The 16500-nt window shown below is 49.7% G+C and overlaps 8 protein-coding genes across 8 annotated transcripts; 4 read left to right on the top strand and 4 right to left on the bottom strand.

Annotated features, from left to right (window-relative positions):
- The first annotated feature begins 76 nt into the window (after positions 1–76).
- BZA70DRAFT_295279 (uncharacterized protein) lies at positions 77–3336 on the top strand. Its single transcript, XM_064914481.1, has 3 exons — positions 77–990; positions 1052–1981; positions 2044–3336. Exons 1-3 carry the CDS (start codon positions 302–304, stop codon positions 3296–3298), a joined length of 2874 nt encoding a protein of 957 aa, XP_064768527.1. The 5' UTR covers positions 77–301; the 3' UTR covers positions 3299–3336.
- Positions 3337–3963, bottom strand: BZA70DRAFT_278263 (uncharacterized protein). Its single transcript, XM_064912571.1, has 3 exons — positions 3890–3963; positions 3618–3811; positions 3337–3552 (listed from the first exon to the last, which is right to left on the bottom strand). The coding sequence occupies exons 1-3, from the start codon at positions 3896–3898 to the stop codon at positions 3483–3485; spliced, it is 273 nt and encodes a 90-aa protein (XP_064768526.1). The 5' UTR covers positions 3899–3963; the 3' UTR covers positions 3337–3482.
- Positions 3964–4113: 150 nt separating this feature from the next.
- Positions 4114–7701, top strand: BZA70DRAFT_295277 (uncharacterized protein). Its single transcript, XM_064914480.1, has 5 exons — positions 4114–4261; positions 4360–4437; positions 4522–4704; positions 4766–4882; positions 4954–7701. The coding sequence occupies exons 1-5, from the start codon at positions 4247–4249 to the stop codon at positions 7591–7593; spliced, it is 3033 nt and encodes a 1010-aa protein (XP_064768525.1). The 5' UTR covers positions 4114–4246; the 3' UTR covers positions 7594–7701.
- Positions 7702–8641, bottom strand: BZA70DRAFT_278261 (uncharacterized protein). The gene has a single exon (XM_064912570.1). The coding sequence runs from the start codon at positions 8557–8559 to the stop codon at positions 7753–7755; it is 807 nt and encodes a 268-aa protein (XP_064768524.1). The 5' UTR covers positions 8560–8641; the 3' UTR covers positions 7702–7752.
- Positions 8642–8699: 58 nt separating this feature from the next.
- On the top strand, positions 8700–10555 carry BZA70DRAFT_159621 (ras family-domain-containing protein). Its single transcript, XM_064909773.1, has 8 exons — positions 8700–9078; positions 9276–9301; positions 9376–9434; positions 9507–9536; positions 9600–9635; positions 9702–9795; positions 9864–10139; positions 10215–10555. Exons 1-8 carry the CDS (start codon positions 9035–9037, stop codon positions 10274–10276), a joined length of 627 nt encoding a protein of 208 aa, XP_064768523.1. The 5' UTR covers positions 8700–9034; the 3' UTR covers positions 10277–10555.
- BZA70DRAFT_160557 (uncharacterized protein) lies at positions 10434–13668 on the bottom strand. The gene is made up of 2 exons (XM_064909779.1): positions 12309–13668; positions 10434–12253 (listed from the first exon to the last, which is right to left on the bottom strand). The coding sequence occupies exons 1-2, from the start codon at positions 13212–13214 to the stop codon at positions 10835–10837; spliced, it is 2325 nt and encodes a 774-aa protein (XP_064768522.1). The 5' UTR covers positions 13215–13668; the 3' UTR covers positions 10434–10834.
- BZA70DRAFT_160023 (uncharacterized protein) lies at positions 13669–15488 on the top strand. The gene has a single exon (XM_064909777.1). It carries the CDS (start codon positions 14124–14126, stop codon positions 15456–15458), a length of 1335 nt encoding a protein of 444 aa, XP_064768521.1. The 5' UTR covers positions 13669–14123; the 3' UTR covers positions 15459–15488.
- A 30-nt stretch (positions 15489–15518) lies between these two features.
- BZA70DRAFT_289410 (uncharacterized protein) lies at positions 15519–16053 on the bottom strand (the record flags this gene model as incomplete). Its single annotated transcript, XM_064914109.1, has 2 exons — positions 15519–15898; positions 15957–16053. 2 exons carry the CDS (start codon positions 16051–16053, stop codon positions 15519–15521), a joined length of 477 nt encoding a protein of 158 aa, XP_064768520.1.
- Between the last annotated feature and the right edge of the window lie 447 nt (positions 16054–16500).

Below are 16500 nucleotides of genomic sequence, written 5' to 3'. Positions count from 1 at the left end.
AGTAAAAAGAAAAAAAAGCGAAAGAAAAAAAAGGGTTGCCGACCGTCGTGCGGCTGCGTGGTCAACTCCCAACCACGCAAAATGTACGAGCCGGGATTTATTCAACCTGAGAATATTCCATGATTCCGACATAGCTGCGACTAGCAGATAGTCAATCTGGGTAATTGATATGAGTATATGAGAATACACAAGAGAATTTGGTTATAGAAGTCTCAGCAAAACACGGACGACCTCGCGACTGCGGATCTGTTGATTTCTACTGCGACCAGTGCAGAGGCAACTCCCCAAAAGACACACAGAGATGGCACCTGCATTGGAAAAGCAGCTACAAGAGGCGTCAAAGGTGGTGTCAAAGGCTGCATGGATCCATTCAACCGAATCTACCGAGTCTGCATATGCCAGACTCTCAGAGTATATTCAAGTGCTCAAGTCAGAAGATGATGACATTGCAGAACAGCGGGATACTATTTCTACAGTCGAGCTGAAGACTGAAGCAGAACCCGAGGTGAAGAGAGAGGAAGGTGGTATAGTGAAAGTGGAGGATCCCGAGTTATATGTTGCGCAACACCTTACTGATCTTCTCCGCCGAATCGACGAAGCGTCCCGCGAAGACCAAGCCCGGAGTCCAGGTGTATTCTCAATCGCTCTAGGAGACATGAAGACCGTCGGTGCACTAATCGACTTGATCATTATTGACTGCGTGTATCCCGCACTGGCACCAGGTGTTGGCCTCCCGCTGCAAAAACGTCTGAAGGACGGCCTGACCCGGCAAAATCAGATGGTTCGCACCGGGCGCACAGAGATTCTACGGATGATTGTGGACTTGCTTGTGGCTATTGTCGCGAGCGAAGACGATCTGTCGGATATAATAATGGGCGGCCAGTATGCGACCGATATCATCTGTGGACTGATAGAGCTGGGATATGATGAATCCCATGCGGGTGAGAATCAGAGCAATTACCGCAAGAAGCTCATTGATTTTTTCTCAAGGTTTGTATCACCATCGTGATCATCTCCATAAGTGACGCAGAGCTGACCATACAACAAATAGAATCCAAACCTACAACTTGCTGGTCTACATCACTACCCTCATGCAGAAAGACAGTCCGCCCTGGTTCATGGCAATACTGACGCGAACGCTCGCCATGATTCCCGTGACGCGGACAGACGACGGTGTCAAGGCATTGATCGAAATGATCGGTGGCCTACGCGATGACGAGCACATCTCAGTCGAGAAACTAGATCGGGCGGCAAAGATTTTATGCAGTGTACCAAAGGGAATCGAGCCAAAGGTGTATTTCTCGACAGTCTGCAGTCAGCTACTTGCTATCCTTGACACGAAGGGACAGAAGCTTTTAGTGACGTCTGTGATTCAAGTCATCATGTCGATGCAGAAAATGCGCAGCAGAGTCGTGCAGGATCTTATATTCTCGCCGATTTTATCGAGCATAGCACCTCCCAGTACACCCATCAAAAGCGAAAAAGATGTGCTGGTATCCGATACCGATCTTACAAAGGCGATATCAAGGCTTTCGTTGCTCATTCGAAGTGCTGATCCTGAAACCACTTCAAACTTATTGTCTTCACTGGTGCATTCTTTATGGGGACTAATGTGTTTTCAAAAGAAAACGTCGCGGTCTGTCGATCTTGCCAAAAGTCTCTTGTCAATCTACATCAAAATGGGAGATGCAGACAGTATCATCGAAGATCTTGTCTCACATCTGTACTACGATGGCGAAAAGAACTGGAAATTTGGCGATGGAGACAGCGGGGGAGTGGAAATTCGCAAGCGAGGCCTCGTAGGAACGTCGCAGAGTGATATGCAGGCCGGTCTGGTAGGAATCGACGAGCTGGACATGCGCGTCGGGCTGCTTATGGATCTCATCAACGAAGTGGAGAAAGCCGCGCTGCGGTCCATATTTCTCAAGACTGTGCGCAGATGGCTGGCTCGGCGGCGAGAGGTTGAAGCGGATCCTTTCATGTAAGTCATTTTCAGGATTTTGCTTTGAGAAATGAGCGAGTGCTAATTTTTACTGTCAACAGTGTTTTTGTGGATCTACGACTTCTTGAGGGACTTCTTGACAAACACAAGTCTGAAATCATCGAGTCTCCGACAGAGATAATAACTCTTGTGTCGAGCATTCTTGACGAATATATAGAGTCACTGGACCAAAAACAGCAGCAGAACAGCAAGCCGTTAGCCGAGCAACTTGCCGAGATCACAAAGCCAACCGAGGACGATGAAGACGCAGATTCTGACGATGAAGACGAGGAGAAAGAAGAGGAGAACACGAGCTCCGAGACTGTCTCTGTTGCCCTGTCGCTGCTGACCGCTATCGTCTCGGAGTCGATGATTGGTACGTCTTCGTTGAGCGACGACGATCAACGGATTTTAAAGTCGCTCGGTCACTCGCTGAAATACATTGCCGAGCACGGGACGCAAAATGTCTCTTCTTCAGCAGAGACGCTGGCTATACTCTTGAACGAGACTGATATTCCGACTGCGAGATCGAAGAGCAATATGTCGGCCTCTCAGCAGACGTATCAAACAGCGCTGACTAACCTTCAGGATCCTTTGATCCCTGTACGTGCTCATGGCTTGCATTTGCTGCGCAACTTGATTGTTGCACGAGATCCTGTGATTAATGTCAGTTCGGTCTTGAATGTGTATATGAATACACTCAACGACGAAGACTCTTTTATATATCTAAACAGCATCAAGGGATTACAGGCGTTGACGGACGTTCACGGCATGGAAGTCATCAGGCCCTTGATTGCCAAATACACCTCAGCCGGAAAATCTCCCACCCTTGACGAACGGCTGAGAATCGGCGAGGCAATTCTGCGAACGATCCAGCGTCTGGGTGACGCTCTCACGGGCAAAAGCGCGGATATCATCATGCACGCCATGATCTCTACTGTCGCCAACCGAAAGCTCGACACTCGCCTACGGTCTTCTGCTTTAAGTATTTTGGGTATGGCTTGCGAAGTAAACCCAATAGGTATAAAAGCCTGGGTTAAAGATGGCATCGAATGCGCTCTTGGGGTTCTCACGTTTGAAAAGACGGGCGACGACAAAGCGCCTCTGCGTCGCGCTGCTGTGGTGTTGATAGGATCTCTGTTTAAGGGTGTAACAAGCTTAGCTGAGTTTCCCAAAGAGTTCGCTAAGGACGTGGTGAGAACAATGAGATACATTCGGACTAGCGACGAGGATGCGCTAGTACGTGTACAGTGTGGAAACGTGCTAGATATACTGGGAGACATGATTGCAGATGAGTTCTCATCTTCACTCTCGTAACGCACGGGAGCTTTTTTGTAAATAATTGAAATGAAAATAATGCTCTAAGAATCAGGTAATGCTTGAGCGGGAATTGTAACATTAGTTGAGAGACCAATATATATCGTACAGTAGATTTTTCTTTATCACGTCGTTCTATCGTAAGCAAACCAGAACAGCTTTTTCCCCATACATGCCCGCGACTTTATTCATCTTTCATAGGTTCGTCGCCTTCAAGGCTTCCAGCATCGTTGACCCAAAGAACATTGTTACATCTGCCCATAAGATCCAATTAGTTAAACTTATCCCATAAAAGAAACCGACATAAGCAAGTACGCACCTGACCATGATCTCTCCCAAGCTACCCTTATTCTCTCCGTCGACAAACTCAACAGCGTTATCGAGCTGCAGGTTCATGTACGAATCCACTGAGATCAGAATTCCTTTGTATTCTGTCTTGCCCCATTTTAGGCGCACGACAACCTCTTTGCCTGTTAAATCTTGCAGGAAAGGCTTAGGATTGATCGGGGCGAACTATAGCAAAATGATTGTTAGAGGAAAATCAAAAATACGATCTCGGCCGTATACTAATACAAACACTCGTTCACGTACTCCTGACATCTTGTAATATGGTGCCGATTACTTGCTGGCTGTAAAAGACGCGTGCAAGGTAAATCAAACAGTGCTTGTCCTCATCGCGACCGATGCCTTCGAGCGAGGAGGTTTTCCAAAAAGTGTGAGCAAGTCACATATGTCACGTGAATGTCACAATTTTAGATCACAAAACTTATCTGGAGCTTTATCCGGAAGTACTTGGCGTCAGTCAGTGAGCCCATCGTCTAATAGCTCGCGGTTGACGAACTGGGTGTAGCAGTGTACAGCGCTGATCAACAAGAGGTTTTCTGTTAAGATCGAATACAAATCTGCGCGAAGGGACATCGATTACTGAGTTATTCTCGTGTTTCTACCATGGCTCTTGCTGCTGTGAGTTCCGATGCCCAACTTGAGCGCCCTCCAGAGAGGGTCTTTGTCTGGTTGCTCGATTGATATCTTCTAACGCGTTCTTGTTTATCATTGATTAGTGGCGCCAGTTTACGTTTTTTGACGTTCTTCCGATCAGGGATCCTGCTGTTACAGATGAGGATGGACCGCTATATTCGGTGCGTACAACTTCATACGATGCGATGCTGTTCCGCAACTATACTCTCGCAGCAGGGCGAAACTAACAGACTGGCGTTGATCAGGATCCCAATGTCTCTGCAGTTTGCTCGGGCACTGGATCATTATATCTAGGCACCACCGGTGGAATTGTCAAGATTGTCTCCAAGTCGCTGAAGCTCCAAGTGTCATTCACGGCTCATGAGGAGGGATATGCGATCACTTACATGAAGCAGGTCGAGGGAACCGCCAACCTGTTGACGGTAGCTGTATGTTACATTGCAGGTGTCATTGTGGAATGAACACTGCTGACTGGATATGTGTTGTTAGGAGTCCAAAACCGCGGAACCTCAGATTCGTTTGTGGTCCTTAGACACTCCCGATAAGAAGACCCAGGGACCGAAATGCAACTTCTCGATCAACATACATCTCAAGAAGCTGACAGAGGTATTGAAAATTCATGTCATTACAGTACTGCATGCTTAAGTCTATCGTGCTAATCTTCTGATTTATCATAGATCTCGGCTGTCGCTCTGGCAGAAGACTTCTCGATTATCGCGGTCGGATTCGAAAACGGCCATGTAGTGCACGTCCGCGGTGATCTTCTCCACGACAAAGGACTTAAGCAGAAGATTATCTACGAGAGCCCTGCACCAGTTACCGGTCTCGAGTTTTACGAAGCCAGCAAGACATCGCTGCTGTACATCTCGACGACAGAGCGTATCGTCACCGCATGGACTACGGGCAAGAACCAGGGAAGTTTAGCCCGAGTGCTTGAAGAGAAGGGATGTGCAAAGGGTTGCATGGGGATCAAGAAAGCTACCGGAGAGATATTAGTAGCGCGGGAAGACGCTATTTACTTTTACACTCCGTACGGGCGAGGTCCGTTGTACGTTTACGAGGGTCCAAAGTCACAGCTCTTTGTATACAAGTCATATATCGGAATAGTATCACCCAACAACGCGGCCACCGATTCGAATGTCCAGTCATCGGTGCGAAAGTATGTCGGCGCGACTGCTTCCAGCGCTGACCCCTATGAGACTGCGCAGTTTACGATCTTGGACACAGATAACAAGTTTGTTGCCTATACCGGCCAGTTTGCCGGCGGGGTGAAGTCCATCTTTACCGAGTGGGGTGATTTGTACGTTTTGGGAGGTGACGGTCAACTTTACAGACACCAGGAGCGTGATTTGGCTTCAAAGTTGGAAATACTTTATCAGCGGAACCTGTACAATCTTGCGCTGACGCTTGCTTCCAACGCGGGAGCGGATGAGAAGCGGATTCTGAGTATATACAAGAAGTACGGCGATCATCTGTATGAAAAGGGAGATTACGATGAAGCCATGGTCCAGTATATTCGTGCCATTGACGGAGGAGAGGCTAGTCAGGTTATTCGAAAGTACCTCGACTCTCAGCGGATCTACAATCTGACCTCCTATCTTGAGGAGCTGCATAACAAGGAAATCGCAACGGCCGATCACACCACTCTGCTCTTGAATTGCTACGCGAAGCTCAAAGACACGGAGAAGTTGGAGACTTTTATAAGATCTGAGGGCGAGAATTTGAAGTTTGATCTTGATACAGCGATCCAGATGTGCAGACAGGGCGGCTATTTCCAGCAAGCTGCATACCTTGCCGAAAAGCATGGTCAGAACGACCTGGTTGTCGACATCACTTTGCAAGATCTCGGCGACTACAAATCTGGCCTGCGGTTTTTGCAAAGTCTGCCTCCGGAAGACATGTATCACAATCTGAGTCGGTACGGCCGTGTCTTGCTCCAGCATGTCGCACGAGAGACTACAGCGCTGTTTATCGAGTACTTCACCGGGAGATACGTGCCAAGAGAGATTCCGAACGTTGCAGAACTTGAGAACGGCGAGCAGGCGCGGGAAATGTCGCCACCTTCTTCGGTGCCGAATTACAAAAATCTGCTGCCTTACATGGCGGGTAGTCGGCCTGCGTCAGTGATGTCTGGTCTGACGGGTGAGCAGACGCCGACGATCATGAGCGCGATCACTTCGAATGTGGGGAAACTGTCGACGGTTGTGGGTGGTGCAATCACCGGCAGCGCCTCGGTAGCCAACGCACCCTTGACGCTCGAGTCAAGCTCGTATGATCAGGACGGCAAGATCGTTGACTATGTGATACCCAAGCCGCGGACGGTGTTTGCTACGTTTGTGGATCAGCCCGACGAGTTTATTATTTTCCTGGAAGCGTGTATAGCGCATCACCGGACAGCGGGGGGACAAGAAAGTGACGAGATTGACATGTACACGACTCTGTTTGAGATGTACTTGCAAAAGGCCGAGGCTAGTACTACCGAAGAAGAGAAAGTTCAGTGGGAGGAGAAGAGTAAAGAGTTGATCACTAGTGCTCAGGCACCGATAGATCCATCTAATGTGCTGCTGCTCTCACATCTTTACTCGTACCGGGAAGGCAGGATTCTGGTCCGGGAACGGGAAAATCTGCATATCGATATCTTCCGATCGTATGTGTCGGTCAATGATACGATCTCAGCTATACAGACACTTCACAAGTACGGCGATATCGAACCCGAGTTGTACCCTCTGGCGCTGTCATACTTTACGTCTTCGCCCGAAGTCATGGCAATTGCCTCAGACGAGCTAAGCCACGTGCTCAAGAAGATCGAGGAAGAAGGGCTGATGGCACCGCTACAGGTGATCCAGGCGCTGAGCGTCAACGCCGTGGCCACGGTTGGAATCGTGAAGGACTACCTGTCGGAGATTATCGAGCGCGAGAAGAAAGAGATCGAGACGAACCGGAAGCTCACGGAATCGTACCAGATGGAGACACGCGCAAAGATCGAGGAGATCCGCGAGCTCGAGACCGAGCCGCGGGTGTTTCAGTCTACACGGTGCGCGAGCTGCGGCGCGGCATTGGATCTGCCTACGGTGCATTTCATGTGTAAGCATTCTTTCCACCGCAGATGCTTGAACGAGGTCAATGAGGACACAGAGTGTCCTTCGTGCAAGTCGAACAATGCTACGATCAGAGCTATTCGCAGAGCGCAGGATGATATGGCGGATCGACATGATCTTTTCAAAGCTTCGTTGGAGGAGAGTGAGGATAAGTTCAAGGTCATCAGCGATTTCTTTGGAAGGGGTGTTATGCAGCAGGTAGAATTTTTGGTGGAGTGAGGGGATGAGATGAAGCTTAGGTAGGCGTGGCGTTGGGATCAGGTATCGAGCTCACTCTTCTATTTCATATTAGATAAAAGTAGCAGAGCATCTTTGCGAGCTTAGATCTATATAATAATATTCATTGTATTTCCAAGAAGTCTATCACCGTATATACAATCAAGGTACAGGGCCTTGCTCTATGCTTTCGTCTTGACCTGTAGTCGCCGTTTGAACACTGTCTGGTAAGTTGTCTGAAATGTGTGTAGATGTGTCTTTCTGTAGTTCTTTTCCCCGCACGATTGATATTTCCTCTGGCGGACCATCGTCGTCATCGTCACCATCTTCGATTTCCCTTATATCTGGTATACGATCAGCCGGCGCTTGCTCGATTGGCTCTTCAGCAGGGTGCTCGTCCTCGTTCTCTGCAGCAACTTCTTTAGGATCAGCAGTTGTATCTCTGCCAACATCAGACGGTCGACCATCTCCAGCCTCTGTATTTTTGCTAGAGTGATCATTCTGCTGAGCTGTAACTCTTGTCGAAGACTGCCCTCTCCCTCCTCGACCCCGCCCCCGACCGCGACGTCCCAAGCGACTTGATCCCCGACGCAGGGCGTCCTGTGCAATATTTTTCTGCACGCCGATTCTTCGCTCAATAAGACTGAGGAAATTATAGTCCCGATCGCCGATTCTCTGCCGTTTCTCTATCTCTCGTTCGTCCTCATCAGGCTGCGGCCGCGAAGCCGCGCCGCTCTCGTCGTTTGCTTCCGCGTTCAGATCCGCGTAGCCTCGCGTGCCCATCAGCTCCGTGCGCGAGATATAGCGTATGACGGCATCTTTAATGTCTTTCATGCCGGTGCACGACGTGCGCGCTTTGTGGGTGTTGAAGCAGGCGACGGAGCAGTAGCGGGCCATGCACTTGGGACATTTGTAGGGCGGCGCCTCTTTGAAGCAGGACACGCACGACGACTGCAGCGAGCGATCCATAGTTTTCTACTATTGCGACCGGCACATCGTTTTCTGCAAGAGATCCAGCGCGAACTGACGATGCGGTCTGCGTACAGATTCTCTTTTCTTTCCCAACTCCCGCGGAGATCGGGTTAGGGCGCTGAAGTACGAGACCCTGCGAAAGTTGCCACCCGCGAAAGCAGCGGCCGCTGGGCGAGTGCGGCAAAAGAAGCTCTGAAGATTGCGAGCCGAGCGCGCGACATTCTCGAGCAGCGACCCTCGAAATACTATTTTTGACCGCGCCTTCTTCGTGTTGGATTTCTGTTGCTCGTTGCTTTCGCTGCTGCTTCTGCTTCTCTGTCATCTCGAAAGACAGAATAGAAGCCTCTTTCTTGCATTTTAGTGATCGGGACTGCGCTGCGGTTCATACGGCTTGATCAATCCGTCCATCTCATATCAATTCTCGGGCAACAAACACCACCATCCAACTGTTTCTGTCTGGCCGCCAACAACAATGTCGAATCCGCAGAATTTTTCAAATCCAATGAAGAAATACAAGTGCGTCTCATCCTGTCTTGACTTGCGATCTCTGAACCCGCTCCCGCACAGGCCTATATAAGTGTCGCGATCGCGCCAGGAGACCGTGGCTCTAGCCCACCCTCTCTGCGTCCTCGGCTAATTTGCCATTCGGAACAATCGAGTCTCGCGGAGGTTTCGGAATCGTTGTTCGGAACCGGTACTGACGAGTTATCTAGGCTGGTATTTCTGGGCGAGCAAAGTGGTACGCTGAACTTGTGCTTCCGGGATGTGTATCGATCAGCGAGTGATTTCGAGACTAATCATATTCATCTGCAGTCGGAAAAACCTCATTAATAACACGGTTTATGTACGATTCGTTTGACTCTCAATATGCCGTATGTATCCTTATCTCTTTTTGTACCTAAAAGCATGGTGTTGGACGACTTATACTGACTGAACATACCCAGGCCACTATCGGAATCGATTTCCTGTCCAAGGTATCTAAATACTGCTTGCGGATGCTCCGGTTATGCTCCCCATCACTGACTTCAATTTCCTAGACCATGTACTTAGAAGATCGCACCGTCAGACTACAAGTATGTTATAATCGTGCTGTCTATGCTCTGGTATATCGACATGCATGCTGACGTTGATATCAACAGCTTTGGGACACAGCAGGCCAGGAGCGATTCAGAAGCTTGATCCCATCCTACATCCGGGATTCCACCGTCGCCGTTGTCGTTTACGACGTCACTAGTACGTTTTTTTAATTGTTCTCAGGAGTGTTTTTCGTCTGCAGGTAACTAACGCAATACGCGACACAGACCGCAACTCCTTCATCAACACTTCAAAATGGATTGATGACGTTAGGGCAGAGCGAGGAAATGATGTCATCATCGTCCTGGTCGGCAACAAGACCGACTTGAACGACAAGCGCCAGGTCACTACCGAGGACGGAGAGAAGAAAGCCAAGGAGGTCAAGGTCATGTTCATCGAGACCAGCGCAAAGGCCGGGCACAACGTCAAGACTCTGTTCAGACGGATCGCGCAGGCACTTCCCGGGATGGAGAATTCGATGGAGGAAACGAACCAGGCGCAGAGTGAGTATACGCCATTGTTCCACCCGAGCAACTAGTCAAGACATGAACGGATACTAACTTTAATAAAACCCTTAGTGATTGACGTGAACATCGACGCCAGCCAAAAGACGGCAAATGAGGCTGCCTGCAACTGTTAGCCGCCACCTGCTCGCTAACTTCGATTAGTCGTTTATTTATTTTCCCTTCTTCGTGTGCGTGCACCAGAGATATTAGAAGCTTTACATGATATCCAGAGAAGAAGCAGGCCGGAGGCGTTGGTTGGGTGACCAAGGATGGAGAACTGCCGTGAAGTATGCTTGGTTAAAGGAACTTGGGGGCAGCTGCTTTCCAGTGTGTGATGGTCCATAAGCGTGCATCTTTTGACGACATTTGGTGAAGTTTGATCTTTCTTTGTTTCTGTTTTTTTTTCCTATCTTTGCAACTTCTGTAATTGTACTCTTTCTTCCTGTTTTGACCACTGTCTCCCTTTTTTTGTAACTATTATAATTCCCTTTAACAGCATTCGTTTCTTTTACATGTTCTTTTTTTCTGGTTTGATGTTTTGAATCCCATTTATTTAGTCCCCGCGTTTATTACCACTATAGACCGTTTGCGTGTTCTTCCTAATCAGAGTCGATGCAGTTCCCTCTTCTACCTATGATCTGACTACGTACTATAAAATCAGAGCAAAAAAAATCGATTCAGATACTACATAATCAGTAAATCGTCCTCGACTTTGTCGAGCTGCAGTCACTACTACTCGCGCTTCGCGGCCGCGCTCGTTCTCTGCTGCTTGCACTAGGCTTCGCCACCGGCAGCGGCACATCAAAATGACTCTGTCTGCGCTGCTTGTGCTGTGTGCGGACTTCAGTCGGTCGAGGGTGGACGACGATGTGTTGGAAATTCGTAGCGTCGAGGACGATGTTTGGATTCGTTAGTAGCATGTCCCGTCTGTGTTCGTCTTCTCGCTGCTGCCTTTGCTGCTTGTAGTCGGTGTACTTCATCTTTGCCACGCGGACGGCGGCGACGAGTACGATTAATCCCCAGAGTGCGAATAGTGAATAGCCAAAGGTGTACTCGAGTTTGATGCCGGATCGGTAAGCGGCTTCTACTTTCTTGAGTGCGGAGAGAACGGTGTCGGTGGTCTCTGCTGCCAATTCTGAGACGTCTGAGCTCACCAGTTTGTTTGAAGACGATGATGGTGATGAGGATACGGCTTTTGACGTGCTGTTGGTCATATTTGTCGACGCAAAAGCATCGATGATGACGCTCTCGTTGAATCGAGGAAGACTGATATGCGCATGATCGTACGCCCACGTCAATCCAGACTCAATTCCCTGAATCTTCAAAAGCAAGAGACAGTTCAGCACATCCAGAATGGGATCGTACAGCGGTGTACCTCCAAAAACGTCACTTAAAGTAGAAGTCATCTCGTCGACAAACGTGTTTAGCGTGTTGTTAACGCTACTCGTTGCGTCCAAAACCCAGCCAAACAGATCGTCGTTGATGTCAGTCTCGGACGATGCCAACGCTTCGTTTGTTCCGTTCGCCCATTCGACGCCCTTGTTTTCGATGACCGCCACCACTTGATCCGTCAGATTACCAAACGAGGACACAAGCGTCGGAGATCTCGCTTCGACCTGCGCGAGAATACATGACTGGATGATCGCGCCCACGATACTGGCGACCGCTAGACTGAGCGCGACGAGAGCTGGCGGATAGGTGATGTACGCAATGAGCCATCGGATCGCGGCCTGGGTTTTGAGTGACTGTACTGGTCGAGTGACGAGCAGGCCGAAATAGTGCGCGAAATGACTAGATGCGACTTGGAAACTGTCGATAGGATCTAGGTTCTTGTCGGTTCGCTGAAGCGCTCTGGTCAGCGTGAATACTCTCTTGCGCAGAGATCGCCATTGAAGTAGGTCAAGATATCCCATGATTATTATGGCGAGGAGGGCGAATATGATGAGAACAATCATGGCCGCTTTGGAAAGCTTCTTCACTAACGCGATGAGTTCGTCAAAGAAGTCGTTGATTGCTGAGTCGTCTTTGCATATCGCTAAAGATTCTTTGCTCGGTACGGGTAGAATAGATCGATCAAAGGAATACTCCGAGTATGAAGAGTTGACTACAGACTGTTCACATGTCAGTTAGTCTAATATTAGAGCACAGTTAAAAGAAGAGACATACTCTGAGTTTCGTAAACGGATATCTGATGGCATATTCAGTCGCATTCTGCACGTCGGTGAACGTAGGCATATCATCTTCCAAGCTCTGCAGTTTCGAATTTATCGAAGTCGAGATCGAGATGTTGAACTTTGGAATCGACAACACCGGAAAGTCTGTCGAGTTGTCCGTAAACAAATCGGCAACGGCCTCGATTCCCTTTTCGACGTTTGCGAGCGCGCTGTTGAAAGTGTCGATTACATTGCTGAGGTCAGAGTTGAACGCCACGGCTGTGCTGTTTACAAAGTCGACTATCGACTCTGTCGCGTTCAGCACGTTGTCGACTACTCCGGTGACCGCCATCGTGATAAGACAGGTATACGTCGAAGTAGCCAACTCGATAGCAAAGACCACGATCTCCTCCACAGCAACAATGATTAGATCCAGCGCGTCAACAAGAGCTGACACAGCCGTCTCCACGCCAGACGCCACGAGAGCATTCGCACCACTTGATACGTAATACGGCATTGAAATCAAAGAGCTGCCTGCGACCTCGACCTTCCCACAGGCTGTCAAGGTCTCTGACCTGGCTGAATCAAGACTACTCTCCATCGAGTTTGAGGAAATCATCAACTTCACGAGTACCAGCAAACAGATTATTGTCCACCTGTTCACCCACGCAAGAGACAATCTATCCCGAGGTCCCAGATATGGCGTCGGACCAGAGCCGTCAGGGAAATTGGGAGGCGGGCGACGAGAGTCATCTTGGGGATGTAGATCAGTCCAGCGAACCGGCTGATATGTCGGAAGCGTAACATTAGGCGGGGAACGCTTTTGAGACTCGGAAAAAGAAGGAGGAGGTGATGATGGCGAAGCTTCATCGAGAGTGGGGTAGGTCCAGTTATTCCAGTATCGTCTCGCGGCGTCCATCTCGGCGGAATATCTGATAGCAAGATGCTGTCAGGCTATCAGGCAGGACCGCAGCGCATCTCTTGCGTCTTTTATGGACGAGCATCAGCTGCTGTACTGTACTTTGGTGTAAATATAGCAAAGATGAAACAAAAGAGGACCCCAAATTGATCAGTATTCGGGTGGTGTCGTCCATGGTTTGGAGACGGCGCTCTTCTAGAAGCGCGGGGTTGCACGGGGTTCTGGTGCACTCAAATCAGAGATGCCGCTCGACAGATCTGACGGAGGAGACGGAGAGCTGGTTTGTGGTTTGTGGATGGATACCACAAATAGCACTGACATCATCGACATCATTCAGGATTAAGTCGCGTCTGTTGAGATCATGTTATTTGTAGCTGCAATGTCAAGAACCATCGCAGTGAACCACCACATTATCTCCCATTAAAGACTCTTTCGCACCACTCCAAATCATCAAACCTGCAAACGAAACGCAGAGAGACAGAGAAGCGACAGGCGTTCGATAGTTTGTCGAGACGATGAGATGTATTAAACTCTAAGGTTAAATCCCCAGAGGAAGAGTAGCTACGAAGAGAACAAATAAGAGGATGTGCAATAAACAGTCAAACGTAAACAAAGGTTTGGCTTCTGACCAGCGTAGGGGCTGCAAACCTGAAGCGGAAGCCGCAATTTGGAGCGAACTCCGCCACAGTTTTGGCCGCTGACCAGGATCGTTCTTGTACGGCTGCAGACCGCATGCATTTCTGCTTTCTATACGCAATATACTCCTATCTAAACACCTTCTGCTCAACTAAACCACAGAGAGACGGTTGCTATGGAAATACCCTTCCGGCTAGGCGTAAACAGACAGCGTAAACATGCTCGGAAACTCTTGCTGCTTCTGTCCCCGCGACCTCAGCCCACGATATTCACATGGGCTCGATTCTCGCAAGTCCTCTATCGTCCCAAAATATTAAACCCAGCTTCTTCTCCTTCACATCCTCTCGCCTATCTCATGCAATGACACCAGGGACCACAATGCGTCTCTACCAGCGGGCGCCAGCAGACTTTGTCTCTCTAGACGTCGGTACAACAGTCGCAACAGGCATCGCCGGCACCACCGCGACACAGTCCGCCGCAACATTCACTCCCTCCGTCGTCCAGTCGAGTTCCTACGTGTCCCCCAGCATCTCAGGCTCGAGCGGCTTTCCAAAAGGCGTGATTGTCGTCTTCGCGCTCTTTGCTGTCGCGTTTGCAACGTTCGGATATTTTCTGATCCGCTCCGGCATTCGCAGGCAGCAAGATCAGACGTGGGCAGAGCAAAAGGCGGACGCAAAGCGGCAGTGGAACGATCTGGCTGAACGAATCATCTCGTATCGGAAAAATAAACGCGGGTCAGAGCTAGAGGAAACAGTCTCTGAGATCGAGGCGCGCGAACGATTATTCGGGTATTCTCCTGCGCCCAAACAAGAAAGCGAGGGTAGCGATGAATCAGACGGAGAGTCGTATGAGGAATCGCAAGTCAGAGAGCCAAGTGACTACAAATACTCCTATTCAATTGAGGATCTGCAGAGGCTAGAGCAGGCCCGGAAAGAACTCGAGCGGCTGCGAAGGATAAGAGAGATTGAAGAGAGATCGTCGGCTCAATACGATAGGCGGAATACCATGCACACCGAAACCGACAGTCTACCACTGATTGCCAGATCAGGCTCGCCTTCAAAGCATAAACACAAAAGCAGGAGATCGAGAAGAAGCCGGACAAGTACAGCATCAACATTCAGAACACCTCTTTCAGTGCTGGAAATGGAGCTGATGGCGAATCGCGAGGCAAGCAAAAGGGAACAGAAATATACCGTGCTCACGCCTCCACCGCTTATGCACACACACGAAGGCGGTGTCTACTACCGCGAAGATTCACCTAGTCCTACACGACAAAGCAAGTCAAGTTCGGATCTCGAGTCGCGCACAACTGACTCGACTCGGCACCGGCGGCCATCGGTGGGGGACTCGGACTCTGAATCATACATCTCTCAATCTGATCTGGGCTCAGAGTCGACTTCTTCCAAAAGCACGGTAATGCCAAACCGATCATACCTCTCGCACAATGCCGGATATACCGGCTATCCGCTGAGTTTCGCCCATCCAGGTGCTTCGCAATATCCTTATGGCGTTCCTATGGGTGATTCTCAGGCGCATTCGTCTTCAGCTGGGCATAGCAGTTACGGGGGTTATCGTCCAGGAGGCGGGGCCCATAATTTTAGATATTAGATCATCTAGTTTGTAATTGTCATGATAATCCAAAAGTTGTTTGTAACACCCGGCGGTCTTTCAATCCGAGTCTGAGTCGTCGACAGGGGGGAACCAGCCGTATTCCCGTAGACTGATGAGTCGTGGCCGTCTATTGCTATCGTTACGCACTTCGACGCCTTCGGCAGTTAACCGTTCGCCCTGTAGATCCATGCCTCCTCTTGCGCGGACTGCAATCTTTCCATCCGACGATATGACGCGCCACCACGGCACAGTCTCGGTATCGAATCTGCCAGATGGTGGCTCTTCGTCAATTTGATCGGCGGGATCGTTGTACGGATCGGGGTCTTCGTGGATTTCAGAGTCTGGCTGGACGGTCAAGGACGCGTGCCGGAGATATTTGAGAGCGGCCCCGACCTGTCTTGAGTTCTGCGGCGCGTCTATCAGGCGGGCGATGTGGCCTTGATATTGTGGAGGATTAGCGAAGAGAGAATTTAGTATTGGAGATAAATGGCATACCGTATGTCGTGACTCTTCCTGGAGGTATGCGCTGTACGGTCTCGTATACAGCAATGTAGAAGGCCTCTGCCTCGTCCGTCAATTTGCGATCACCCATCCTGACGCGACTGTAGACGATGCTCGACGACGACGCTGAGAGCACAGGGCAGACTGCAAGTCTAATTCAAAAAGTACGATCCTCAAAAGCGGCACGATCTGGACAGCTGTCGGTGCTGCGCTTTGAGGACGGTTATCGTGGATATATCTTGGAAGCGGTGACTCGCGAAAGATTGAGTTGGAAAGGTGCAGGTCGATCCAAGCTTTGACGATGCTGCAGCGCGCAGCGATACCGGTGCGGTCTGGAGTTGAGAGACGATTAAAGACAGCGGTGTAGTCTTGAGATCCTGCTGCTCTCTCGCAGTCTGACCGTTGTCTTCTTCCTCGGCACAGATCAACCAGAGAAAGGTCGATGGTGGCCGTCAAAGAGCCATCTTCGGCGTCCGCGGTCTCGGAGCCGCACCAGCAGCAAAGGTTTGGATCGAACCGAGCCGGGAAGTGAACGATG

This window comes from Myxozyma melibiosi, assembly GCF_037950935.1.
Source record: "Myxozyma melibiosi strain Phaff 52-87 chromosome Unknown BZA70scaffold_5, whole genome shotgun sequence".
In the NCBI taxonomy this organism is placed as follows: domain Eukaryota; kingdom Fungi; phylum Ascomycota; class Lipomycetes; order Lipomycetales; family Lipomycetaceae; genus Myxozyma; species Myxozyma melibiosi.
The sequence above is the reverse complement of the archived record's forward strand: the minus strand, read 5'-3'. Positions and strand labels throughout refer to the sequence as shown.